Source organism: Hydra vulgaris, chromosome 15 (genome assembly GCF_038396675.1).
Source record: "Hydra vulgaris chromosome 15, alternate assembly HydraT2T_AEP".
NCBI classification, from domain to species: Eukaryota; Metazoa; Cnidaria; class Hydrozoa; order Anthoathecata; family Hydridae; genus Hydra; species Hydra vulgaris.
Genome location: NC_088934.1, coordinates 47,980,001 through 48,002,217, shown reverse-complemented (window position 1 = coordinate 48,002,217; position 22,217 = coordinate 47,980,001). Strand labels below are relative to the sequence as shown.

At 28.4% G+C, this 22,217-nt stretch overlaps 1 protein-coding gene across 4 annotated transcripts in view; it reads left to right on the top strand.

The window, feature by feature from the left end:
- The window catches only part of LOC136091295 (uncharacterized), a 131,627-nt gene that overhangs the window by 43,299 nt on the left and 66,111 nt on the right, over nt 1-22,217 (top strand). For all 4 annotated transcript variants that reach the window (XR_010643874.1, XR_010643875.1, XM_065818677.1 and 1 more), the window contains exon 6: nt 14,302-14,453. Coding sequence is in view for 2 of the 4 variants with exons in the window: in XM_065818677.1 (XP_065674749.1) it covers nt 14,302-14,453 (152 nt within the window). In the remaining 2 variants the exon portion in view is untranslated. The remainder of the gene's footprint in view (nt 1-14,301; nt 14,454-22,217) is intronic.

Sequence of the window (22,217 nt, the reverse complement as noted above, 5' to 3'; positions counted from 1 at the left end):
GTAATCAGCAAGGTCTTTGAGTCTTTGATAAACAAATCTCTCACATCCCATCTTGAGTCAAATAACTTACTTTCAGACAATCAATACGGTTTTTGATCCTCTTGCTCTACGGATGACTTGCTAACCGCTGTGGCTAAAAGTAGATTGTAGATACTGTGTTCTTTTTTATTAGGGCAGTATAGGAATTAAATAAACTCATGTTAAATACTAATATTTAGTACTTAATATTGATATTTAACATGAGTTTGCTTAACTACTTGAAACTATGATTAGATAAGAATTTATTTACCCATTGTCAATGCATTATCAATGGGTTAGCTTCGAGTTTCTTTAATTATTAAAGAAAATCGAAACTAATTATTAAAGAAACTTGAAACGAAATTTTCAAATTAATAAACAATTAAGTTGGTAATACTTGTGGGATTTAGGCATGTTTGATAATTATTTTGACAAAAACAGTTTTTTTATAGCATAGGCAACAACACCGGGGAGGCCGGGGGGCACTGTTTTTCCACTTTTTTTCTAAAGGGCCTTCATTTATTCAATGAATGAAATAAATAGTTTAACTATAAAATTTAGCTATAAAAATAAGTAAAATAAAAATTAGTATTGGTATTGTTTTCAAGTTCATTGTTATTTATCTTCTTTATTAGCTGATGCAGTCAGTTTGCTAGATTATAATGGTTTACTCTAACTAGAGGACAAAGTATTATTTGTCGGCTTAAACCATTGAAAACACCTCCTATGGCAACATCTTCTTTTTTGTATTATCCATTGTAAAGAATTTATAATTAAGTTTATTCAGCTTGTCGGAAAAGAAGCGCATTTTTTTTTTGGAAATACTGATTCTAGGCTTTAAACATTTGAGTATATATGTTTAATGTTTGTTGGTAATGATCTAGGAGTTTAAAACTCTTTTAGATAGGAGCTTGTACACAGTTACGGAACCAGAAATTTTGTGAGTGATTGGATAAGGGATGGAGGTAGGAGGGGGCGGATGGATATTGATACCAAAGTTTAAAAAAAAAATTCTCTCATTAAAAAAGGGCATTTAAATTTAAAAAAAAAAAAATTCTGGTGGGAGGGAGAGATGTATACCCCCTCCTCTCCTTTGCATCCATCTTCTCTCCTCTGCATTTGAGGAAGTGGGGGGGAGGGAGGGTGTTGCATACCTCATCCCCCCCTCCCTCTCCTCTACATCTGTCACTGCTTGTATATTAATGAGACATTTAAAACATTAATACTTTTACATAAGCTCAACTGAATGATTAGCACTGCAACAGTTAATATTATATGATTTTTTAAAATCATTACTAATTTTCGCAAAACTGATTTAGAACTAATGCAACATAAGAGTATATGTTGCACTAATTAGAGTCTAATGTTGCTCTAGCTCTAAATAAGTTTATACAGAATTAGTAATGATTTTAAAAGATCATATTATATTGACTGTTACCGTGCTAATTATAATAATTAGCACGGTAATATGTGAGATTAAAATATCAACATTCAGCATCACCTTTTCAGAAAGAACAGAAAGACTATTTTGGGAAGAAATACATAAATTTGCTAACAGACATGCAATTTTCAAACAAAAAAATTAATAAATAGTATAACATTGTAATAAAGTTTTTTTGATACCACTAAATTAAAGGTGATGCATACTCCATACCCCCCCCCCCCTTTATAGATTAATAAGACATTTAAGGCATTAATATTTTCACAAAACTAGACACGGTTAGCTTAACTAAATTTAGGTTTTCTCAATTGTGTCCAAATTAATTTCAACGTTTTCTGAAAGAGTATATTTTACTGATCACTATGTATATAGTCCATTAAATCAGAAAACTCCTATTAAGTCAGGGGCGGATCTAGGATTTATTTCTCCTTTGGCAATTTTTTTTTTAAAAAATGACCACCCCCAAGCTTCAAAACCAAATTTCTCTCAGATACCAAATTGGCGATAGCATCCCTTAATAAAAATAAGAACGCAACTTCTTTAGTAATTTTATTTAAAATAGTCTTTGTGATGTTCAGATTAGAATCAGCGCTACCATCAGCGCATCATATAACGGGTGGCCCAAGATAAATGGCATAGGTAGTATTTTTATTATAACTTAGTTACTTTTTAAGTTAGAAAAGTGATTTTTTTTTAAAAAGATTTATTATTAAATTCTCTACAAAATGATATGATTTATTTAATGTAAATAGTCTCCATTATATTTTGACATACGATATAAGCGATTGGTCCAACTAGTACAACTTTCTAAAGCTACATTTACTCTAATGTTTTTTACAGCTCGTTTAAGTTCTTGAATTAATGTTAATTTTGATTTAATTTTATTCCATTTCATTTGGTGAACGAGTTCATCTCATATTGAGTAATCTAAAGGATTGAGATCGGGGAATTATGAGGCCAGTGGTTTTTGTCAATAAAAGCAGGAAATTTATCATGACACCATTGTTGAGTTAAATTATGCGTATGTGAGGTTGTTCCATCTTGTTGAAATGTCCAATCATCACCAAACATCTCGTTTCCATATTTCAAGGCCACTGGCAACACTTTTTTTATATACCAGTCATGATTTACTGTATCTTTGTCCAAAATAACCAGTGGTGTAACATCTTTTGAACAAGCTCCCAACTAAACCATTACCTTTTGAGGGAATTTTTGTTTCTGTTTAATACCAACATCTTTATCAGCTTCATTACGATTAGTGGACCATATGCGATCATTTTAGGCAAGGTACATACCATTTAAATCAAACAATTTTTCATCTGAAAACAGAATTTTCAGTGTTTGTTCTTTTTGAAAATGGTTTCTTATCCAACTTGCAAATTTAATTCTTTTGACTTTTTGACCATTTGTAAGCAGTGGTTCAACTCTGTGTTTGTATGCCTGCAAATTGAGATCCTTTTGAAGTATTCTTTGAACACTGGTTCTCGAGATATTGAGTTCATTAGCTAATTTTCGAGATAAAATCCTCTTTTTACGTTTCAGACGATTTCTGATTTTTTGAATGTTTGCATTTGTTCGAACTGATCTTGGACCACCTAATGGACATTTCAACTCGATAGAGCCTGTCTATCTTATCATTTAACACCACCGATTAATTGTACGGAACCCAATGACACCCTTAATATCAGCAAATATTTTTGATGGACCATCACCATTTTGGTATTTAGAAAGTACAAGCTTTTGCAAATCTTTAGATTTCATTATCTACAATTAAAAAACCATAAAACAAAGCCATCAAGACAGATTTATAGAGAATTTAATGATAAATCTTTTTAAAAAAATTTCACTGTTCTAGCTAAAAAAATAACAAAGTTATAAGAAAAATACTACCTATGCCATTTATCTTGGGCCACCCGTTAGCATCAGCGCTAACAATGGTCTTTTTTTATTTGCTGATTTTTAGCCAATTTTGAGGATTACTAATATCATTATTCACATATGACCAAAGATATTTTTCTACAGTCAAATAATAGATTTAATGGAACTTTAATTATTCTGCTTAAAAAAAACTATTTACCTTTTTAAACTATTCATTAAGTTGCAAAATGATAAGAAAACCAAGAGCTTTATAAGTAAAGACAATTTTTTAAATTAAAAAATGATGCATACTCCATACCCCTATCTTTAAAATGTTATCATAAGAAAAAAAATTGTATTTACCACTGTTAATTATATCATTAAATATTGGATGTTTTGAATAAAAATCTGGATTAACAAACAACTCCATTGAGGTAAGAACCCTTAAAATATCAACTAATGAATTATTTCCTACAATAACTAATTATACTGAGCTGTAGAGACAGTTACCAGATGAAGTTGATCTAAAATGAATTTAAAAACTTACTTTTACAATTAAAAATTACAATACTTACATATATATATGTGGTTTTATTATTAAAGATTTCTTGATATATATATATATATATATATATATATATATATCAGGAAATCCGTAATAATAAAGCCACAAAGTAGCTTTTGCAGTTGATTTATAGTTCAGATTGAAACATTACTTTATAATCTGTAAAATTAACTTATGCTGTGCCAGCGAAATATAAACAACATGCTATGCATAATAAAACCTCTGATTAAATAACTTAATGTAAATAAAGCAGTATTGCTTTATTTACATTAAGTTATTTAATCAGAGTATAAGCAAATAATAACTTACAGAATAGGTACAAGTTTATTCGATTTTGCATTTTTGCTTAAGTATGCTTCTGCGCAGATATTTCGCTTTAGATGAACTTGATTAATTAATAGATGCAAGTTTTCTTCAGTTATAAAACACAGAGAATAAACTTCAAGGGACAACTTCTTGTTAATCTCCTCAAGAGTTACTATATCGCTTCTCTCTAAAGCAATTTGTACATTATCAAAAACATTAGATATCTTAATTTAGAAATTCCAACAGCAAAACCCTAACCTAGTCTGACAGATTTATTTAATTTCCTGACTATTTGTGCCTAAATTATAACTCAATCGACCAAATTTTAATTTAAGCAACCATATTTACTTTATTTCCAGACTTTTTAAGCCTAAACTAAAACCCAACCAGTCAAATTTTAAGCCAATCAGGCTAATTTTTATAATTTCCAGACTTTTTAAGCCTCAGATTAGGCGAAATTTGTTTCGCCTTATGCATAAAAAAGCCATTTGCCTGATCATAGTTTTTAACACTATCGCTCATTTCCGCGGTTTGCAACCTTGTTGTTTGCCAACTTTGTGCAACCATAAAGAATAAAAAATTCTGAAGTTTCAAAAATGTAAAGTAAAATACACTTTAGTTATAATACAATACTTCTCCTTAGGCGGCCGCCTAATCCGCCGTACTGTAGATCCGCCACTGTAAGTAATTATGGTATTTTTATGATTTTTTTGCGCCTTTTTTTTCTTTTACGACCATCTTTAATCCGCCATTTTTTCTGCCACAAATTTAATTGCAAAAGACAATCATAGAACAAATTTTGTTTAAAAAAATGTTAAGAATCGGTAAATCACATCCTCAGACTATTTTAGATCATCACAAGAACAGAGAAAAAGTATGTCTTTTTTGTGGTCGCAAATGTCATATGAAAATAAACAGCCAAAGCCATATAATTTCTAAATTTCAGAGCTCTTTTTCGGATTATAACATTTTTGATGATCGATACCCAACTGGATTGTGTCCAAGGTTGGTATACTTAATGATTTTTAACTAAATAAATATATATAAAAAGTATATATGTCATAAACGTAAAACCATTCACATAACTGAAAAATTGGATACCGTAAGATTGGGTGGCTTTAGCACTACGGGATGACTTGAACCCAAGCAAAATTTTGTTTAAAAATGGTTTAAAATTGATACTTCAAGGTATGCCGGTTAATGTTTAGTAGAAAATTGTGGGAAATTTATTATTTATTTAGTCTAACTTAGTTTAATTAACTCGAGTCTTTGTGACATTATTGTAAGTTGCACTTTAGAAGAAGCACCTAAAATCCGAATTTTTTTAGGTGTGTAAACTTTTAAATCGATAGCAGTACCTGCAGAAGGTTTTTAATTGGAATATACACTGAATTAATTTTAAACCATTAGTGTTTGATTCTATCTTGTTTTGAAAGCTTAACAGTTTATTACTTTTTTGCAATTGAGATTAAAACAAAATAGGTTGTCTTTGGCCCACTACATAGGGTGACATTGGCCCGGGCTAAAGTCACCCCATGTATTAGAGTAAACCTTTTTTAGTGATCATTTATAGATATTATGGTAGTTACTATGTTGGAATGAAAAATTTTGTTGTAGTAATGCATTAGAAAATCAGTATAACAGTTTGTATTAGTAAATAGCGAAATTTGTTTAGTTCTTAGTTTAAATATGCCACAAAATTACAAGCCAAATCGTGGAAAAAGAAAATATGTTATTTATACTTTAGAACAGTTAGACAATGCATTAAAAGAATTAAAGAATGGTTTAACTACTCAACCACAAGCAGCTTTGAAATACGATATACCAAGATCAATATTAAAAAATAAAATTAAACAGACATATCCTAAAAAGTATGGTGGTCAGCAAATATTTACATCAAAGGAAGAAGACGTGTTTAAGGCATATGCAATAAAATCATCTGAGTTTGGTTTTCCTGTTGATAAATATGATTTAAGATGCATAGTAAAAGGGTATTTAGAGAAAAGGCGTCGTTATACCTCAGTTCAAAAATAATTTTCCAGGTGGCGATTGGATTCGATCTTTTTTAAAAAAGAAATCCAGAACTCACAGTAAGATTTGCAAGCAACATAAAGCGAAAGAGAGCAGAAATAGGAACGACTGTGATTGATAAATACTTTATAAATCTATCAAATGAAAAAAGTAATATATCACCTGATAATATATGGAATTATGATGCAATCTCAGTGGTGATCCAGGTAAAAAAAAAAAAATTAACAAAGAGTGGATGTAAGTAACCTGAACGCATAATTAAATCTACAAAGACCTCGTTCTCTGTAATGTTTTATGGCAATGCTAATGGTGAATTGCTACCACCTTATGTTGTTTACAAAGCTGAGTCGTTATGGAATACATGGATGGAACATGGGCCACCAAAAGCACGTTATAACAGATCAAAAAGTGGTTGGTTTGACTCAACATGTTTTGAGGACTGGTTTTTCTCTTTACTTCTTCCAAGACTTAAGAAGGCTCAAGGAAGAAGTGTCATTATAGGTGATAACGTATCTTCACATTTGAGCATTGCAGTACTGGATGCATGTCAAAGCAATAACATAGAATTTGTGGCATTACCAGCAAACTCTACACATCTCACGCAGCCATTAGATGTTGCCTACTTTAGACCTATGAAGATTAACTGGGGCAAAATAATATGTGAATGGAAGAAGAAAGGAAAAGGAAGGAGAGTTGCTTCTCTTCCTAAAGATGAATTTCCTAGACTTTTAAACCGTTTAATTACCAACTTAAATGAACATAACCTTAGAGCTGGTTTTCGCAAAACTGGAATTTTTCCATTAGACAAGTCTCAAGTGCTTTTTACGACTACCATGTTGTAATGTAGGTTTAGAGTCAACTACTGATTTATTAAGCCAATTATTTTTAGATTATTTATGTAAGTCACTGGATGGTCCCTCAGATGGTTCTAAAAAACCAAAGCGACGTAAAGTATGTGCTGTCCCAGGTAAAAGCTTATGTTCAAAAGATATTTCATCTTGTGTTATAAATGAAAATAATAGATTAAATTCAAATAATGTAGATACACCTATCAGTATTATAAATGCAATTGAGACAAACAACATTGACTTTGCTGGCCAAAGTACAAATACTGGAACTACTGAGACTTCTAACCTAATTTTTGCGGATGTAAGTTTAGTCGTAGAAAGTCATACGGAATCTTTAGATCATTTAACATTAGGCAAAAAGAACTTTAAAAATATTGATAAAACAAAAAATGTTTGTAAAAAGGAGAAATTATTAAATCTTGTAGAGAATTGTTATGTAATTGTTAAATGCAATGAAGAGTTAAATCCTGGACAGGTTTGTTTATTTATATTAAATTATTTATATTTAGCTAATCAATTAGTAAATTTTATAACTAATTATTTTAATAACTAATGTTATTTAATGTAATAACTATTGAATATTTTTAAAGTAACTTTCGAAATTATTTTTTCTGCAATTGAAAAAATTAAGAAAAAATGGAGCAGAAATTACTATTATGGAAAAAAATGGACTTAACTGGAAATGGTCACTACCAGCAGTGCAACTTTTTTTGCCCCAGTCTGAAATAGTCGGTTTTATTGAGGAACCAAAGAAAATTTCGAAAAGAGGAATTTATTCAGATCCAGAACTTTTTCACTAAATTTTTTAAAACATTTATTTAGTCATTTTTGTTTACTTTATACCTAAACTGTTTTGTTTACTTGGTACCTATACTTGTTTAGTTTGTACCTATATTTTATTTACTGTATACAAGAACTTTGTTACTAAATCTTTTTTTGTCACTTTATTTTTGTAAATTTATTTTCTTTGCCTAAATATTGTTGTTTTTATTGTTGTTTTGCTTCCTTTAGTCCCTTTTTTTCAGGGTTGGGCCAAAGTCACCCTAACACACAGGGCGACTTTGGCCCACCATTTAAACCACCCAAAAGATAATTCAGGTAAATAATTTTCAAATGGGAGACAGATAGTTCTTACTGTCCTTTCTATGTACTTCTAATAGTACTTAGTGTTTGAGGAAATAACTTTTGTGGCTTTCATGCAATAGACATTAAGGTGCAAAATGGGCCAAAGCCACCCAATCTTACGGTACCTTGTTGAACTCAAAGAAATAAGATTTGATAAATGAATCATATCTCATTTTGCTTGGTACTAGCATATTTTTATCTTTTTAAGATGTAGAGGTATAGTTGAAAAAACAAATGTTGTTGATCTCAGGCAGAAAATTAATTTTGACATTGAATGGTCAAAGATGACTATCCCGGCTAAAACACGAGATGGGTAAAATGTTATTTTATTTGTATATCTTTTGTAAAGAAATATAAAATTATAATTTTTGTATAATTTCAGGAAACTAAAAACTTGCAGCTGTGAAATATGCAAAATCGCAAGAACGCAGGGAAGGATACCAAAGAAAAAATTTGGTATAAAGAGTTTTAAAACGGCATCTCTTAGTCCGCGGTGTAGTTCTTGTCTGACTAAAGTTAAAAGAAGATTGCATCATAAATGCAATGCAACAACGCTCAGGTAGAAAACGTGTAATTTTTTTTTTCAGAAATAACATATCAACTGCATCCGGATATCAAGGTATTAGAAAAACCGTATTAGTTTGCGTTACTAACAGAGAGATAAGTGAAAGAAATGTTAAGAATAATAAATCAAAAATGATAATTTTAATTTAAAAAAAACCTTTGTAAGCTTTTGAACCTATAACCTTTTTACAAAAGTAAAGTTGTCGAAACCTTTTTCATTCAGTCTCTATAGTTTTGTACCTTATTTAGATGTCAAGGAACAAATGGCTTCTCACGTTATTAAAGAAAAGCTATGTAGTGAAAGTGGTAACACCATTTCATTGAAGGCAGGAGGTAGTAAACTGAAACTATCTATTGGATCTGAGAATACTCCAAAAACAACCAATTTTACTCACAAAAATCTTCTTTATATTCAGAATTCTCTTTCCATTAAATGATAAAACTTGCTAATATGATAAGGTAAAATCACAATACTAATGCAAATTTAATTCTGCACAATAAAATGATATTTGGTGTAAAACTTATTAGACTGTGTCTCTGATTTGGACAGTTATCTTCTCCCATTATTTACCGAAGAAAATATTTTATTTGAATTTAAAAACAAAGATGAAACTTTGGAATATAAAAATATTACGGTAGCGTACTGCAATGATGCTACTCTTTTTGTTAAGCTACTCCTGGATCTTCGATGTGTTAATTCTAAGAATCAGTTGCTAAAAATTGCTGTTGACGGGGAAGTGGTTTTATCAAATTTTGTTTAAATATAGTTAAACTCAATGAAATTTTTGAAAACTATGGCAAAGTTGAAATAGATTAACTTAAAACAAAACCGGTAACAGCTTGCAGGTTTTTATATAAGCATGGTCTCGAAAAATATTTAAAGATTCGTCAGTAAATGCTTCATTTCTTCTTCTGGTAGCTCCAGAAATCCCAGAAAGATATTTAAACAATAAAATATTATTTGAAAAATTAAATCTTGAAAAAGTTGACCACATTGGGGTATGCGACATAAAACTTAGTCAAATTCTGAAAGGTATATCTCCAAGTAGCAGTTCAATTCATCCCTGTTATGCATGTGAGTGGGATTGAAGAGAAACTTGGACAAATGCTCCATACAGAACTTTCGAGAGCTGTCAAAACAACTATACAAAATTCAAAGAATCTAGTTCAAAACCTAAGTGTGCACAACATTTTAAGAATTGTGTAACCCTGAATTAGTTCATCAGACTAATATCGAAAATTCAAAAGCCTGCTATAAAAATTTGATGTTGGAATATGGTATTACTTTAGCGCCATAATTTCATATCCTATTCAATCATGTATCTGAATTCTGTAAAACAAAAAAAATGGGCCTTGGAGTTTATTCGGAGCAATCATGAGAAAGTGTTCACTACCTCTTCAAAACTGCCTCGTGGAACCGGTACAAGGTGTCCGCAAATAATTCTAATTATGGACATAATTTAATAAGGGCATTAGGTTCATATAATGGAAAACATCTTGTTTCTTTTGGACATGTTGATCTAAATGTTGATATTTTTTAGTGATTCAATTCAAGAAGAAATAGTTTTTAATTTTATATTTGTAAATATTTTGATGATTTAAAACATTCCGATTATGTGATTATTCACTCTAGTTTAAGAGTGAATAATCACATAATCGGAATGTAATATAACACAATAACATCTGTATTATTCATTTCAAATAAATTGCCTGAAACTTTAACAATAAAATTTTGAATAAAAACATGGCGCAAAACGCTTGCAAAAAAAAGCGCAAAATAAAAGGCGCGAAAATTTTTTTAAAATGTCATAATAACTTGATTGGAGTTTTCTGATTTGGTGGACTATATACATTGTGGTCAGTAAACTATACTCTTTCTGAAAACGTTGAAATTAATTTGGACACAATTCAGAAAACCTAAATTTAGTTAAGGCTAACTGTGTCGATGTAGTTAAGGCTATTTTAAAATATTTTAGAGTCTGTATGTATTTTGTTGACTACGACATATTCCCGTTAAATGATCACGTCTGTCAATTTTGCAGTATCATAAAATATAAATGCTTGTAGCAAAAAAATACAGATCAAAAATTGTTTTTTTTTTTTTTAAATCTAAAAATCCCAATCGCTTGTCCAAATTTGAGTAAGCTTTTAAATAAATACGTTTTTTATGTAAAGCAACAACAAAAAGCAATATATTTACCAGAAATATAGACGTTTTACATAAGAATGTTATTAGTTATAAAAAATATTTTTACAGTCTACATTCTGGATGGTTCACTCTCATATCTAGGCTAGAACGAGGAGAGCGACCATAAACAAAACAAAACAAAAGAAAAAGAAAAGAAAAAAAAAAAGAAGCAAATAAATTAAATAATACACTCACAGAAGGTTACAATTAGTCTACATTCATATTTGAATCTTATATATTTTTTATGGTGATTTATCTGTTATCACCAGTGATACTACTGTTGTTTCTATTTATTTTGATGTAGCAAGTAGTAATTTAATTTGGTTTTGAGAACATATTTTTAAATGTTGCTAAAAGGGATTGATTTTAATTTATTTTGAATTTGATTCCAGTCCATTAATGCAGAGTATTTGAAGGAATGTTTGCCGTAGGATTTTGTATTATATTTTTGCACACTCAGTGCACCTCTGCAAGAATTTCTTGTAAGTTGACAGCTTATTGTACTGCGTAGAGTAAACCATTTATTAAATATAGGAGGTAGCTTTTTGTTTAGGCAGCTGTGAATAAATAAATAATTTTCAATTTTGATTATATCATGCAGTTTTAAAATTTGTAGTGTGTTAAAAGATGGGAATGTATGTGAATTATTTGGTAGAAATTCAATAACCCTGACTGCTTTTTTCTGCATGATAAATAGGTGATTTACAATACTTATGTTTTGACTCCATCATAGAAGGCAATATGTGAGATGAGAGTGAAACTCTCATCTCACATATTGCCTTCTATGATGGAGTCATATTTCGTCTAGCTTTATACCCAAGTACTAATAGGAGTAGTTTACAAATTTTTTGCACCAAAGTTTTTTTCCCATTTAACTTAATTTTGAGCTGCTGATCTAATTTTTTGTGGCGACTTTTAAATAATATTAAATCAGTTTTTTTGGAGTTAAGGGAAATTTTGTTGGCATTTAGCCAGAGGCATAGTTTTTTAAGATCATAGTTAACATGTTCGTTGATTTTTTTTATAGGCTTATTAAAATAGAGAAGGTTTGTGTCATCTGCAAAGTGTTGGACTCTACAAAGTTTTAAAGCATTTTTAGACATGCCTTTTATATAAATAAGAAACAATAAAGGGCCTAGGACAGATCCCTGAAGAACACCTACTTTGGTATCATTTAGGTCTGAGCTCATCCCACTAATGGATACTAATTGAATTCTATTAGTAAGGAAAGATTTGAACCACGAGTTTGAGACTCCTCTAATACCATAGTAAGATTATAAAGTAAAATGTCAATATCTACAGTGTCAAATGCCTTTTGAAGGTCAATAAAAATGCCACATCCAAACATTCCTTCATCCAGAGAATCTTTAACTTTTTCTGTTAGACTTAATAAAGCAAGTGATGTAGAGTAGTTTGTTCGAAAACCAAATTGTAATTCACAAAACAGTTTATTTTCATTGAAGAATTTGTATAAGCGGTTAAACATTAGCCTTTCAAGAATTTTATCAATGTTGGAGAGGAGAGAAATTGGCCTATAGTTTGATATTAATAGTTTTGAATCAGTTTTACAAATACAACTTAGGCAGTTTTTAAGTTTTCTGGGAAAATACCACTTGAGAACAAGATATTAAAAATGTTAGAAAGAATTCTTGAGTTTCGTTTTTAATAGTTTTAGAATTTTAACAGGCAGGTCATTTGGTCCAGAAGCTTTATTTGCGTTGTTAATTGAAGAAAAAGAGTTGATAATTTTGAAAGTCCATGTTCGTCAGTAGGTTTTATAAAAAAAAAGATTTGAAAAGGATTTGATAAGTAATATGTGAAATGATTCATGGATGAAGGAATTGTTGCTTGGGCATCCTTACCAATGTTAGTAAAGTACTTGTTGAAAGCATTACAAATATCAAACGGGTTTGTTATTGTTTTATTGTTATGTATGATTACATTAGAAGTTGTTTGAGAGTTACTTTTAATATTAATAATGTTTTTAATGCCTTTTCAGGTTGCTTTTATATTTTTTATGTTTTCAGTAAAATAATTATCATAGTATTTTTTTTTTGCTTTCTTCAAGTTTAGATTGAGATTTAGATAAACAACATCATAGTTTAATACGATCTGTTCTGATCGTTTATTGAAGCTTTTTTCTTAATTATTAGCTTTTTCTTGGTCGAAATTCTAGTATTTTTTGTGAAAGTTGATAGAAATATTGTATTTTGATAACTATATATAGTTAATATACGTCAGAATTAATTAGAACTAGGACCTATAGTAAATTAAAGCACTATTTCAAAAGATTTTAACTAAATTCATGTTAACGCTGATGAGCGAAAGTGATCTAAAGACTCCAAAATGGCGTTCTTTAGATTTATTATTAGGAGTACTAAAAAGGCTTTATTATATGAAAAAGAGAAACGTTTCTTCCAATATTTAAAAAACCTGAAGCAAAAAAAATTATAACATCTAAAGCTTTTTGTTTGGACATAATACGCTTATAAAATCATGCAAATTTCAAGTAAGAGAATTCGAATAATTTGTAAATTGCCTTAACTACAGCTCAACTGAATAATAATTATTATTCAAGCAGTGACTGATGCAGAGGAGAGGAAGAGGGGGGGTTATGGGGGTATGCATCACCTCTAATTTAGAGGTATCAGAAAAACATCTTGATTACAATGTTATACAATTTGTATATAAACATGCTTTTTAAGAGTATAATTTTTTTGTGTAAAAAATACTTGTCTGCGAGCATATTCATGTATTTCTTACCAAAATAGTCTTTCTGAAAAGGTGATGCTGCATCTCTTATATTGTATCATTACCAACACAGTGTTTATTTTATGGAATAGCTTTTTGCATTTATAGCACACAAAATGATATATGATTGCAAATGAATGTTTTCAGAATTTCAAAGCAACTTAATTTTCATAATTGCTAAAGTTAAGTTGTTATTTAGATTTTAAATAACTTTTTAAAAAAGAAATCTATGCATCAGGAGAGATTTATACTATAACGTTTTATTTCAAATGTAAAGCAAATTATTATATTTTTAACTTTCTATTGTTTTTAAAATTTGCAATTTAATTGCAGCAATTAAATTACATAATTAAAAAAAACAACAATTTATGAAGTATTAAATTTGTGTTTGTCATCTTTTTAATAAAGATCGTAGAAAATTTTGCATTAAAAACTTTGTTTTCATTTTATTATGTTTGTTTGTGTTTATATTTTTATTATGTTCATTAGTGTTTATAAAAAAAAATCATTTAATTAATATAAATGTTTTTGAACAATGACTAATGTTTTGCATACAACTGTACGATGTTGGCAGTGGTTTTAAGTTGTTTTTTTTTAATTATTTTAGTTTAATATGGGGTTACATTTGTGATAAATGTGGAATAAAATTATCAATAATTTGGAGTATTGTGGGTCTCATAGTTTCAACACTGATATTTGGGTTTAGCAGCAGTATCACATGGTGTCTTTTATCAAGATTTTTGCAAGGCCTTTTTATGGGTATTTTTTGATTAACCTTATCCTATATAAATGTTGTAATATGAAAAGATATAAACTGAATAACATTTATTCTTTTCTTTTTCAAAACTTATAACTAGTATTACTTCTTAAAAATGTGTCCTAAATTTTTTTTTATATAATTACTTCAATTTTATATATGCACAATTATTATACATGTACAATTTTGTATAATACAAATTGTTCTAGGTAATTAAATAAAAGTTAGATTTTTATATATATGTTTTTTATTATTAATTGTTAATTATCATTATTGCTATTATTATTGTTTATTTATAGTATTTATATATTTATAAATAATGTTTATTATAATTTATTAGTTATTAATTTAAATAATTTTTAGATTAATTTCTTAAATTTAAGTTTTAATTTATAAAAAATTTAACGTCTTCTCAACTATAAAAGTTCTTTTTAAACAAAAATTTTCTTTATATGTTTCTTTATTTGTTTTTCTTAGAAACCTTGTTTGCCAATATTTGAGTTGTGAGATGGTTATAGAAACTAGTAACAAAAAAGAGTAGTCTAATAAATTGTATGGTCCCCTCAGATTTAGGATGGTGATTATGTATAGTATTGTTAATAAAGTGAATCTTTTTTTTTTATACTTCTCTTTCAAGTCTGTAACTTCAAACTTGGAGAAAAAATATCTCTGCACAGAGAAAAATGGATGCAGACTAGAAATAGTTAGATATAAAGTATTAATTAAGTAAGTAGGTAACCCTAAAAAGATATAAAGTCAGATATAAGTAGTAGTTAGAAATTTTGGCTCATAGTCAAGAGATTCAAAGTTCAAAGCCACCCTATGACCCTGGAGGGTCATAACTTAAACAATCTAAGTAACACATTCCAAGATATTTCTGCTTTAATAAACTAAACAATCCGCAAAAAGAATAATGTTATTTTTGTGCAAAATATTGTTTTGCCTTATGGCAAAATTGGCTTTGCCGAATTTGCCTCTTCTTGCTCAAATATTTTAAAGCCATTAGGCTGGGTGAATAAAAAACAGCAATTGCTTTTACTTAGTGTTTTCAGAGTAACTGCTCAGCTTTACGTGAATAAAAGTTTGGGCAAAATTGCTCAAGTTTTTATTCTTGTAAAGCTGAGCAATTTATTCCAAAAATGCAGAGAAAAAAGCAATTGGTTTCTTTGTTTATTTGGCCTATTTGCTTAAGTCAATAAAAAAGACTTTCCCCAAACTCAAGTTTACTAGTTTATTTTGAGGCATTGAAAAAATCCAGGTATTGCATTTAGTAAATTTTAAAAGTATAATATTTTTTTGTCTGTGGATTAGATATAGCTATTTTAAGTTTGCCCCCAACCAACAAAAATCCGCCATTTTTAAAAATGGTTTTGGCCTTAGCTTCTGTTATATGTGTGTTGGAAAGCTGAAAATTTGTGCCTTTACATTTTTTTGGGCCAACAAATCCAATGAAACAACTTAAAATATTTAAAAACGAACATAACACCTAAAATTTAAATGTTTACCACAATTTTACTGGGGTGAGTCCAATCACAAAAATGCTGATGTAGTTCGATTTTTTTTTTTTTTTAGAATCTGTCCTGAATAGTTAAGTTATAGTTATTACAAAGAATTGGAGAGTGGTCTTTTTAAAACAGAAATAAAAACATGGTCAAATCTACTTAAATTTAATGTTGAAAAACTGGTATTTTGATAAATAAAGCGAGAAAAAAGTTTGACAGTTTTTTAAGTGAAACAGTTTCGGCTATATTGAAATGTTCTTTTAGATGTTGTTGTTTAGATATGCTGTTTATGCTTTTTAGTAGTTTTATTATTTAGAAATGTTTATAATGTTGTAAAATTAAAGAATGCTCATTAATGATGTAAAATTTTCTAATCCTGAACAACTTTGACCTCATGAACACATTGAATGAATCATACATTTTTTATACATCTTTTTTAGGAATAATAAATAATAGTATATTGATAAAATGGAATCTTGTGGATTTGGAAACATTTTAATTGATGAATTTCATAAAATGTGTTTCATTCGAAAACAAGGATGAAAACATTTTTGCAATCTAGAAAAGGATTTTCAAGATACTTATATTTGGAGGTCTGGCATGCTTGAGACTACATCATACGAAGAAATAAAAACTGTTTGTTATAATCATGAGCAGGTTTTAGGAAACATTTTTCTACTAAAGAATGATAAGTATTGCAATGTTTTAAAAAGACACAAAAAGAGGGTAAAGGTAATATGTATATATATATATATATATATATATATATATATATATATATATATATATATATATATATATATATATATATATATATATTTAAACAATTTTAAAGTGTATTCTACAAAATAGAGTGCTCAATGTTCTTAAGAGAACAAAGCATTTATAAATTAGTAGAAAATCATTTAACAAAAATTTTTTCTCATTTTACATTTACAATTTCAATATATATATATATATATATATATATATATATATATATATATATATATATATATATATATATATATATATATATATATATATATATATATATATATATATACATACACATAAATATTAATTTAGAAGCAGAGTATAATGTTTATTAAAAGTTAATAATTTTATTTTAAGTCAAACAACCATATCTCCGGCTTGTAACCCTAAATCCAAAATGGCTTGTAACCCTAAATCCAAAAATCTAGACTGTAAACCAGGATAGAAATTTTGTCGCTCATGTATTCAGTTTTTGTCAAATTGAAAAACTTAAAGTTGAACCATTTAAAAAAAAATTCAAATATTAACACTTACACCTGAATCTTGGTCAAGAAAATACACTTCAGAATATTTTGAAGTTTCTGAACATCTTATATGACGTGCTAGGAAACTTAAAAGTGAAAACGGAATTCTTACTATACCTTATAAGAAAATAGGCAAAAAAATACCTGACTTTTTTACAGCTTTGGTTCAAGATTTTTTTCAACAAGATGAACATTCTAGATGCCTGGTAAAAAAAATTGTGTTAAGGTTAAAAGTGGTTCTCGACAACAACAAAAAATTATTGTTGAGCAACCTTCGTGAGCTTTATACTGATTTTAAAAGTAAATATCCTAATTTTAAAATAGGATTTTCAAGGTTTTGTAGTTTGTGTCCAAAATGATGTATTAGTGTGGGACCAAATGGTACACACTGTGTATGTGTTTGTATTTATCATCAACACTCAATATTGCTTGTAAATGCTATCTAATGGAATGTTACATACAAAGATTTAATGTCAAAGTTAGTTTGTGATACAAGCAATAATGGATGCATGGTTCATAGATATGCCAAATGTCCAGGTTATGATAACTTAAAGGCATTTTTAGATGAGGAGTTAATTGAGATTGACGAAGAAGAAGAAATTCAATTTAATCAATCGCAAAGTACTGATAGATTACAATTAATTACTCAGACAGTTAACTTATCTGAATATAAAAAACTAGTTGTTTCTCACATTAATCAACTAACTTCACATTTATATAGTGCTAAATGCCAAACTCGCTATTTGAAAGAGTTAAAAAATAATTTAGGTTACAATGAATGTATTATGCAGGCAGATTTTGCAAATTCTAAAAGAAAATTTCTAAAACAAATATTCAGCATAAGCCATTCTGTTTTTAAGTGATGACAATGATCATGATACATGTTTGTGTATGAATTTCAAAAGATAATTGTAGAGTACATTAAAGAATATTTAGTTGGTATCAATAAGATTTATTATTTTTCTGATGGATGTTCTGCTCATTGTAAAAACTATAAAAACTTTATAAATCTATGCCACCATAAGGAAGATTTCGAGATTACAGCTGAATAGGTATTTTTTGCAACCAGCCATGGAAAATCCATTTGTGATGGCATAGGTGGTACAGTTAAAAAAATAACAGCAAGAGCAAGTTTGCAAAGATCATTAGAAAACTAAATATTGACAGTTGATAATATGCTTGAGTTTTGCATCACCAATATAAACACAATAACATTTTATAAAATTACCAAAGAAACAGTTAATTCAAGGCGACAGCTACTAAAGGAGCGATTTGAAACAGGAAAAACTGTTCCAGGTACCAGAAGTTATCATCATTAATATACCCATTTCAAAATTTGAAATTAGTTTTAAAAGAGCAAGCGAACATCAATGTGTTGACAGATTTATACTGTCAAAAGCAGTAATATCTGATGTTCTAAATGTACTAAACCTAAATGATTTTGTTGCATGCATGTACGATTCCTTTTGTTGGATAGGCATGGTTACAGAGATAGATATTACAACAAATGATATTCAAATTAAGTTTATGCACCCTCACAGTCCTTCTCAAAACTTCATTTGGCCACAGAGAGATAATATCTGTTGGGTACCATTGTCGAGTTTAATTGCAGTAATCAAAGTCCCAACAACAAAAACAACAAACTAAGAGAAATAAACTTAAAAAAAAAAAACTTTTTTTTTAAGTATATTTGTCTTAGTTTGATAAAGATGAAACTAATGTTTTATAAGTAATAAATTTAAGTATACTTGAAGATGTTATAGTTTTTTAGGATCAGATTCTATAAAATTACAAAGAAAACAGAAACAGCTAAAACAACAACTAAAAGAACAGTTTGATGTTGCCAAATCAGTTTCAGTTACAAAACTGTCAAATTACACTCTTTTTTTTCTCGTTTAATTTATCAAAATGCCTGTTTTTCAGCACTAAATTTAAGTAGATTTGACCATGTTTTTATTTCTGTTTTAGAAAAGACCACTCTCCAAGTCTTTGTAATAACTATAACTTAACTATTCAGGGCAAATTCTAAAAAAAAATTAAAAAAAATCGAGCTACATCAGCATTTTTGTGATTGGACTCGCCCCAGTAAAATTGTTGTAAACATTTTAAATTTGAGTGTTATGTTCGTTTTTAAATATTTTAAGTTATTTCATTGGATTCATTGGCCCAAAATATGTAAAGATACAAATTTTCATCTTTCCAACACATATATAACAGAAACTAGGACCAAACCATTTTTAAAAATGGCGGATTTTTATTGGTTGGAGACAAACTTAAAATAGCTATATCGTTGGAACCGATTGAAATTAGATGTAAAAATTTTCAGAATGTTCATAATTTACTAAAATCTTTAAAGGGTTTAAAAAACAGCAAAATCTGAGACTTAGGGTTGCATGTCCTGGATGTTTTCACAAGGAATTGCCCAGAATATATATATATATATATATATATATATATATATATATATATATATATATATATATATATATATATATATATATATATATATATATATATGTATATATATATATAGAGTATATATATGTAGAGTTATATATATATAGATATATATATATATAGAGTATATATATATAGAGTATATATATGTAGAGTTCCACGCGGTTATTAAAACAAATCTCGTTTTAAAAAATAAAAATAATGAATTTTTTTTTACATTAATATAAGTATATATTATTAAATTTTAAAAAAAAATAATTAAAGAAAAAAAAAAAAAAAATTGAACAAGCTATTTATAGATTTTAAAGTAAACGGAAAAAGTATAATTTCATTTAAGAAAAAGTGTTTAACTTTCATTATTTTTTTAAAATCTTGTAGTGATCCAAAATTTTTTCCAATTAGTTTTAAATTGGTCGGCTGCAAAGCTGGTTTAATATGTTAAAGCACTAACATTTAATTTTTAGTTATTTCACGCGATATAAGCAAAATAGTTTCTTACACAATCATGATGCGTAGCTGACCGCTGGGAAGGAAAAGTTTTATTTTTTCATCAATTTAAATTTTTTTTTAAATCCTTGTCGATTATTTACGTCAACTAATTAGCCATATTAAGGTTTTGCAATAATTAAAAAAAATTGGCATCAAATAGTTAAAAAAAACCCACTCAACTTCCTATTGCGTAGCTGACTGCCAAAACTAAACATTTAAATGTCGCAAATTTTGTCAATTTTTTTAAATGCAACAAATAGTTTTGCCCAAACTATTTTGAACTTCAAAACATTTATAGTCAATTAGAAATTATTTAAAACTCCAAAGGACTTTATAGTCAATATAAAGATATGGAATCACTGCAGGAACCAGTTGCTTGCGCATCCAATGAAAATAAAAAAGGTGAGCATTGTGTTTTTATAGAGTTTTTAAGTAATTTTTACATTTATTTGAATGTTTACTTTTTTTATTACAGCTATAAAGATAAAAAATAGAAAAGCAATGAATCAAAAGAATGACATGAGTAGAAATCATGAAGAAAAGAAATTCAAAGCTAAAAAGAAAATATTAAAGAAATGCGTGCAAAGTTTATTATTCATTGTAATGTCAAGAACAGTCAATCGTCCGTATTTAAATTTAATATAGAATCAGCGATTCAAAAAGACTCAAATAAGGCTGTTATTCAAGTTGACTGGGCAGAAAATTATACTTGTATTTACCAAAACGAAACGCAAGCAGCTCATTTCGGTCAAAATCACATTTCTATATTTACATGTGCAGTTTGGCATCGTCAAATTAAATCTTTTGCGCTAGTTTGTGATTCAAGCGATCATACAAAATTATCTGTTGTTCCAAACATAAATAAAATTATCGAGCTTCTATCAGACGATATTACAGAAGTTCATATTTTCAGTGACAACGCAACATCACAATTTAAAAATAAATATATTTTGGCATCAATGAAAATTTTAGAAAAAAAGCATACAATTAAAATGCACTGGCATTTTTTTGCTGCAATGCATGGAAAAGGAGTTGTGGATGGAATTGGAGCCACTGTAAAACGTGTTGCCAGAAAAAATGTTTTAACTGAAAAATATATAATTTCTAGTGCTAGCGATTTGGCAGTCGCAACAAACAATTTAAAAATTACCGTTATATTACTGACTGATAAAGAAAAGCTAGAGATAAACAACTCTCTTGGTTTGAGCACCTTTTTTAAGAAAACAAAAAAAATTAAAGAATTGCATAAATGCCATTACTTTCAGGTTTTAGACGGTAACGTTGTAGGTGAGCAATTTCTTAATAAAAGCCATAAATAAATATTAGATTTGTTTTGCGTAGCTGATTGTTGCGTAGCTGACTGCATGATTTCTTAAAACGTTTTTTTTTTACCTGTTATTGTTATTCTATTGAAAGTCTTACTTATTTTTTTCAATACTTTTCAAGTTTTCTTGGGGTGACTTTTTTTGCGCAACTAAGCTCGGAAGGTTTATTCAGTTTATCCCTAATACATTTCGATCAACAATAACAGCTTACACGTTTAAAGAACTTCTAGTTGTTGCTTTTTAAATTATTTTAGTTGTTCAATTATTGTCCAAATACTTGATACTTTTAAAGCTCTGAAGATCAAAGTTCCAAAGTAAATGCAAGTAAAATGAATGTATTTATATACATCTTTGAGTTAAAAACGTTTATATAATAAGGTTGTGAACAGATAAAAATATCAAGAGTACATTTAAAAGGAAATTGTATTACCTACCCCCTAGCCCCATTATTTAAAAAAGTGAGAGTACTGAAGCTTCTAAAGCCCCCTCCCCCTTTTCCACCCCGGGGTCCAGGTTTCTTTTAATGTAAAATTATCTTTATAAACTTTATAAATAAATTTTATTGTTTCTAAATACAAGCTATAGATATAGTTTTAGATTTGTTTTGGGTTTTAATTTGAATTATAATAAAAATTCGCATGTTGCGTGGCTGATTGTTGCGTAGCTGACCGCATAGTTTTTTGAAAACTTTTTATTTGACGTGTAATTAATAT